Here is a 7,853-nt window from a genome sequence, read left to right as displayed (position 1 = left end):
GGCTGGTATTCTCCCTGTTTAAAGTCCCCCAGCCAAACTTTTTTTTCACGAGGTTTGATAGAGGGAACTGTAACTGCTATGGTCTTATCGTCCCGAAATCGAAGAGAGAAGGAGGACAGGATAGGAGAAAGCCAGCCGTTCCGAGAACGAACATTATCCCATCAGGATAAAATCCGCCCCGGGCGGGAATCGAACCCGCGGCCTAGCGCTTACAAGGCAGACGCACTACCAACTAAGCTAACTAGGAAAACTTTCTTGATCTTGGAGCATTCTCTGAACAGTATCCGAGCCTTCTCATGGGTTACACTAACAACATGGAGGTCCAAATCTACTCCTTACTCCTTACTTACTGCCGGGTCGCAGTGACCAAGGGCGTTTATCAAAGCCGATGGCCCTACTTATACCAATATGAATATTTGAATATACTTACTGCCGGGTTCTGACAGGCCGCGAGGGTTCAACACTTCCATGTACCAACCTTCTCCCGAGTTCTCGATTCTTCGATCCAGCTCTCTGTGGTTCCTCTTGGCTTTCTGATGTTGTCTCCCCACTCCTAGGCCTAATATCCATAACATAATACCCGAACCCGCGGCCTAGCGCTTACAAGGCAGACGCACTACCAACTAAGCTAACTAGGAAAACTTTCTTGATCTTGGAGCATTCTCTGAATAGTATCCGAGCAATCTCATGGGTTACTTTAACAACATGAAGGTCCAAATCTACTCCTTACTCCTTACTTACTGCCGGGTCGCAGTGACCAAGGGCGTTTATTAAAGCCGATGGCCCTACTTATACCAATATGAATACTTACTGCCGGGTTCTGACAGGCCGCGAGGGTTCAACACTTCCATGTACCAAGCCTTCTCCCGAGTTATCGATTCTTCGATCCAGCTCTCTGTGGTTCCTCTTGGCTTTCTGATAATTCTGATGTTGTCTCCCCACTCCTAGGCCTAATATCAATAACATAATACCTACACATATGTTGAATTATGCAATCATGTCATGTAGCAATGTAAACATAAATCATGAATTATGTAAATGTTGGAATGGTCTGTACATATTTGTATTGGGCTGATTATGTCGTATTAGGCATAAATAGATAGGTACATAAATATCTATGTTATGTTGGTATAAATAAAATTAATAAAATAATGATAATATTGTTACCAATATAATATTGGTTTGTTTGAAATTAATATCTGCAATAATCAATAAATATACCTACATATCTAAACAATAGTGCATACATGGTATAAATACATACTATCTTGTCATTTTAGTGTAGATTTGTCTGATTGAATAAATTATTTATCTATTGTCTGATTAAATCTTTGTCTTGGCGAATTCTCGCTTTTAGAATTGCACAGGAAACTGCGATATAGGACTTCCTAGACAGATAAATACCTACATAGATAGTGGTATAACTTATAACAGTTATAACTATTTATTAGATTGTCTGATTTCATACCTTAGAAAAATAAACAACCTATTGTTAAAATCTGATAGCGATCGCCTGTATTGATAGTGATCTATAAAATCTATACCACTACATACAATAGACAGGTATCTATATCTACCTACAATAGTGTTATAGGCCCATAACATAGAACATAGCTACCTACATAAACATAACATACATCTGTAGAATTCAAATTGATTAGCATGAGTAAAACAAACGAAGGAAGTGAGATTGAATTTATAGAGGAGAAGTGATAAGAGGTAAAAGGAAGAAAGGATGAAGAGAAGGATTAAGAATTCTTAATGACCAAGAGAGATGGAGAAGAAGAAGAAAAAGGGAAAAATTTGCACCACCATTTTCGTGATCCTGGTAAAAAGACCTTTAATTTGATATTTAGGTCGACCAGGTTTGGATAAGTCCTTCTATGGGGACAGACTGACTGACAGACAGACACCGAAGCGAATACAATAGTCCGTCCCTTATACCTTTTTTATTACTATTGTAATAATAAAGGAAGGACGGACTAAAAAGTAATAAGAGGTGAAAGAAGGACAGAATAAAGTTCTACACCATGTACTAACTACAATTAGCAACCTCCGTGGCCGAGTGGGTATCACACTAGGCTTGCACGCAGGAGGTCCGGGTTCGATTCCCGGTGAAGCCGAGGTTTTTTCGGCTCTGTACTTGGAGTTTGGGGTGCACTCATCCTCGTGAGGACAATTGAGTAGCTACTTTAATGGAGTAGCGACCAGTGGCGGCATTACCAGGGTAAAAAGAAAAATTATATGATAAGTAATAAATGGTAAAGGAGGCTCTTAGTAATGCTGTGATATCTACAAAAATTGTGAAGAACCTCTCAGCTTCACCACAAAGAAATCATGATTTAGATTAGATTCTAACTACAATTACAGAAGAAGTAAAGTCAGTACATAACTTGTCTTATAGTTACCTAAATAGAATAGAATAGAATAGAATAGAATAGAATACCTATACCTTGTTTATCCTGCCCGAATAGGACTGAAAAGTCCCTTTACCCCAGCAGTCTAAACAAGGTCTCGTATATTTTGATGGGTTAAAGTTAAAGAATAATACATACAACTAACAATTCAGTAAAAAGACCTTGCTTAACTAGAAAAAAAGGGGGGGGGTAAATGTAAATTAATAGAAAACTATATAACTATAAAAAATAAAGTGTAGAAGTCATTGCAATAGTTATAGCATTAGTAAATTCAGTACACAACTAGTACCTATGTATGTAAGTGTAGACGACATTGCATAAATAGGTAGAGTACATAAATATAACTTTAAAATTCAAAAACTGCATTTTAAAAGGAAAAAGTCCAACACCAACAAAATACATTTTTTAAAACAACAAAGTGTGATAGAGGGAAAATTTGTTTTTATTTGTTTTTGAGTTTGTTGTTAATTCGCCAAAATTCTGCAAATGCAAGCTGCATAAACGGAACAATTGAAAATTGAAGGTGTGTGTGTGAAGGAGATAGAGAGAGAAAGAGAGAGAGAGAGAGAGAGAGAGAGAAGAGAGAGAATAGTAGTTAGCTCTAGGTATAATAAAACCATAATAAAACCAACTACCACCCATTAATTTACATTCACCTTTTTTTTCTAGTTAAGCAAGGTCTTTTTACTGAATTGTTAGTTGTATGTATGTATTATTCTTTAACCCATCAAATATACGAGACTTTGTTTAGACTGCTGGGGTAAAGAAACTTTTCAGTACTATTCGGGCAGGATAAACAAGGTATATTCTATTCTATTCTACAGTAGAACCTCGATTATTTCAACTTCCATTAGGTACCTATTTCAATTCTCTACATATATTTTTTCAACTCCAAATTCCATTTTTTTTCTATCTTTCAAAGAATATCCCATCGTATCAGAGGAAAAGATCATAGAAAGTGATCATTTCAACTATACCCCCGGTCCCAATTAGTTGAAACAATCGAGGTTCTACTGTATAATAATATATATCTATAGGTAACTAACCCACTTACTTAGCTTTTCGTAAGGTAAATACATAACGGTAAGACTTGAAGTTTGAATACCCAACTTGAAGAATAAAAGCAGAAATTAAAACAGAGACAGAGAACACAGATAGAGAAAGATAGAAGAAAGAATATGGAATTACAGAGAAAAAAAAAGAAAGAGAAAGAGACAGACATTGAGACTGAGAGAAGGAAAGAAAGAGGAGTTATAAAAAAGAAGGTTAATATTCTCCTCGAAAACTACTTTGATATTAAAGAGAGAGAGAGAGAGAGAGAGAGAGAGAGAGAGAGAGAGAGTGGAGTAAAAAAGGGAGAGAAAGAAAGACAGTAAAAAAATTGTGGAAATATAAAGTAAGCAAATAATATTAGTTAGAAAGTTGCCATTTTCAGTTTGCGTTTTAGACTGGAGAGAAGGTACTTATAGTAAGGTATCTTCTTCTACCTACCTATACTAAAGAAGTATACTAGCTATACTAAAAAAGTATAATCTCTCTCTCTCTCTTTGGCTCTCTCCCTCTCTCTCTCTCTCTCTCTCTCTCTCTCTCTCTCTACTCTCTCTCTTTACCTCTCTCTCCCTCTCCCCCCTCTCTCCCTCTCTCTTTCTATCTTTCTTTCTTTCTTTCTCTCCCCTCCTCTCTCTCTCTCTCTCTCTCTCTCTCTCTCTCTCTTACTAACCGTTCCATTTCTCTCTGTTCACAGGTTGACAATGACGGTTCCGAGGATTACATTCCACGGTTCAAGGGTTCGAGTCCCGACCAGGGCAAGGTTGACGGAATGCCTCCCTTCCCACCCCCTCCTCCGTATGGAGATGGTGAGTATGTGATCATCGGTTTAAAATGTTAAAGCCTGTCACCACTAACTTGTCGTTCGGGAAAAAATCGTGTCGAGTGAAGTAGGAACACTCTCATTTAAACTACATGGTCTGCAGGACTTTTTTTTGTCGTTTGAAGAAAATAACGTGTTGTGTCTAGTGGGAAAACTCTCATTTAAATTACCTTTTACCAATTGCAGGACTTTTTTTGTCGTTCGGGAAATAATCGTGTCGTGTGTTATGGGAACACTCTCATCTCTCATTACAATAAATACAGGACATTCTATTCGGGGGAAAATCGGATGAAACTTACGACACGTGGGAATGGGCTCTTAGTGAAAAGATTTATTCATACATCCTTTATATGCCAATAAAAGAACTACCGTTACTATACTACTATTACTATATATGTATACTACCTATGTATAATAGGTAGAAACTATGTATATCTATTAGCAACAAATAAACAACAATGCCCAATGCTCATCCCGAATATATTTATGAGCAGATTCCAACAATATCATATATCAGCAACTTATAGTAGGTACCTACAGTTAATTTATGACCAATATAAAACAATAAATATTTTGTTTTCCTCAGAGGTGCGGGGTAAGTTGAATTGCAGGTGTGGTTGCCCCCGGGGGGTCTGGGTTATGTGTGATTTATTTCCCGCTAACAAGTTGACATTTACAACAGCCCCACCACCTTCCCTTATGTTCCTACCCCCCATAATATTTGTCACCCATGACCTGTAACTACCCCTACCACCCATGTAGGTAGTTACCAACCCCCCTACCCACCCTTTCATAATAATATATGTAACCTGTGTATAAACCTAACCAGATCTCCATCCATAAACCTAACCACACCCTGGGGCTAACTCCAACAATAGGCCCCTCCTCTCAACAATTTTTTAATAACAGTAATGCTTAGGCCAAAAGCAAAGTAGAGCTGATAGAAGAGCATATTTTGTTGATGGTGGGATTCGAAACCCGGACCTTCTGCATGGCAGCGCGTTACCACTGGGCTTAACCGTGCTCTTCTTGATTTCAGATGGCGTTCCTGCATCAGGCCCCAACACACGGGGTATCAAGGGGGAGCGAGGCCCTAAAGGCGACAAGGGGGACTCGATACGAGGAGACCCTGGACCCCCGGGGCCCCCCGGACCCCCCGGCCCTGCTGGTGGGGGCACGTTCTATCCGTCGGGCGGGTTTGAGTTCTCAGGTTCCGGGGATGATGAGGTGAGTAGGGGAGGGGGGGCTATTCTACGGAGGCCTATAGACCTCCATTAAAGGTGAGGGGGTCTGTTGCTATTGTATGAGGCAGTGCCTCAGACAGGCACTTCTGGCATTGAGGCACTTCCTGGTAGCTCGGCAAACCAGCTTAGTCTGGTTGGGGGAGATTAAACAGGGAGTAGACCAGTCTGAACTCTTGCTATAAAGAAGGCTAAAAGCATCTATTGCTGTCAGGAAACGCCGACCCCGTCTGTACGCATAAAAAGGAGAAGAAAAATAAATCATTTTCATAATAGGTACGTAGGTAATAATATTGACGTCATGTTTTGTTTTTCACGCCTCAGAAGAACATATTCCAATCTAGTACAAACGTAAGTACATACATCTAGTACATACCTGCCTACTACCTTACATTATAAGATGTACCTACCTACCTACTTAGTTATCCAGGATAAAAATCCAAAACCCATTTTGGACGTTTTTGGATAAAAAAAAAAGACATCGAAAAAAAGACGAAGACGGGAAAGAGAGAGAGAGAAAGAGAGAGAGAAAGAAGGAGAGAGAGGGTGGAGAGAGAGATAGATAGAGACATAATTACAGACAATGACACATCCAGTGTTGTAAAACTTTAGTAATCAAACACTGAAGAAACTTTCTCTCTCTCCCTCTATCTCTCTCTCTCTCTCTCTTTCCCAGCAACTCTTGAACTTTGACTCCATTTTTCTCAAAACGGGTTTTTTTCACTTAGTCCACTCTGCCTCTTAGTGCCTCATTTATATTCTATGTTTTATTATTATCATTATTTTTATATTTTCGTTATTCTTTTTTCGTTTCCAGGGGTTCCCAACAGACGATCCGACGATCGAAACGACAACACTGTGCGACGAAAATATCGAAACGACCACCGTAAGTTACTCGCGGGCCCCCCTTAGTGGGAGACTTGGACCGCGCTTGGGAGTTTACCAACCCCTGGATGTCATGGTTTTGATTTTACTAACAATTAACATTTTAACAACCCCTGTATTTGGTTATGACTACCTACATACTAACATTTTGGTTATGGTTACATTATACTAATATTTAATTACTCTGTTTCTTTTCTATCACTCTCTCACTCTGTATTTCACTCCCTCTCTTTCTATCGTTATTTTTTTCCTCAATCCCTCTCCCTCTATCAATATTTAATTTTATTTAACAACTGGATGATCTTAACCTATAATAAACTTAATTAACGTACGAGTTGATTATTTGAAATTTTCCCATCTAATTTTATTCATATCCACCAATTCTTTGGTCCCTTTAACCATAATACTAATTCTGTACTAAACTAACGAATGATCATGAACACACAAAAAGCAAAATACCTATGCATGCAATATACATTTGCATACAATCCGAAATCTATACAATAATCACCATACCTACCAATAACTGTCTATATAAATTTTTAGGAAAAACTAGGTAAGTATGAGTATAAAATTCAAAAACTGCATTTTAAAAGGAAAAAGTCCAACACCAACAAAATACATTTTTTAAAACAACAAAGTGTGATAGAGGGAAAAATTGTTTTTATTTGTTTTTGAGTTTGTTGTTAGGGTACCTACCTAATGTTTTAATTCGCCAAAAATTCTGCAAATGCAAGCTGCATAAACGGAACAATTGAAAATTGAAGGTGTGTGTGTGAAGGAGAGAGAGAGAGAAGGAAAGAGAGAGAGAGAGAAGAGAGGAGGGATAAAGAGAATAGTAGGTAGCTCTAGGTATAATAAAACCAAGTACAGTAGAACCTCGATTATTTCAACTTCCATTACAATTCAATTAATTCAATTTAATTCAATTATATTTTCCATTACAATTTAATTCAATTATATTTTCAATTACCTATTTCAATTCTCTATATTTTTTCAACTCCTCCAAAATCCACTGTTTTTTTTCTATCTTTCAAAGAATATCCTATCTTATCAGAGGAAAAGATCATAGAAAGTGATAATTTCAACTACCCCCCCGGTCCCAATTAGTCGAAATAATCGAGGTTCTACTGTATAATAATATATCTATAGGTAACTAACCCACTTACTTAGCTTTTCGTAAGGTAAATATATAACGGTACCTAAGACTTGAAGTTTGAATACCCAACTTGAAGAATAAAAGCAGAAATTAAAACAGAGACAGAGAACACAGATAGAGAAAGATAGAAGAAAGAATATGGAATTACAGAGAGAAAAAAAGAAAGAGACAGACATTGAGACTGAGAGAAGGAAAGAAAGAGCGAAAGAGGAGTTATAAAAAAGAAGGTTAATATTCTCCTCGAAAACTACTTTGATATTAAAGAGAGAGAGAGAGAGAGA

General features: G+C 37.8%; 1 protein-coding gene across 1 annotated transcript; it reads left to right on the top strand.

Annotated features, from left to right (window-relative positions):
• Positions 1-705: 705 nt before the first annotated feature.
• LOC103521177 (collagen alpha-2(I) chain-like) lies at positions 706-6,414 on the top strand (the record flags this gene model as incomplete). Its single annotated transcript, XM_008486283.1, has 5 exons — positions 706-711; positions 4,162-4,273; positions 5,327-5,514; positions 5,853-5,879; positions 6,346-6,414. Coding segments are annotated over exons 1-5 (402 nt in total), but the record flags the coding sequence as incomplete, so codon positions are not given.
• Between the last annotated feature and the right edge of the window lie 1,439 nt (positions 6,415-7,853).

Source organism: Diaphorina citri, unplaced genomic scaffold (genome assembly GCF_000475195.1).
Source record: "Diaphorina citri unplaced genomic scaffold, Diaci psyllid genome assembly version 1.1 scaffold4680, whole genome shotgun sequence".
In the NCBI taxonomy this organism is placed as follows: domain Eukaryota; kingdom Metazoa; phylum Arthropoda; class Insecta; order Hemiptera; family Psyllidae; genus Diaphorina; species Diaphorina citri.
The sequence above is the reverse complement of the archived record's forward strand: the minus strand, read 5'-3'. Positions and strand labels throughout refer to the sequence as shown.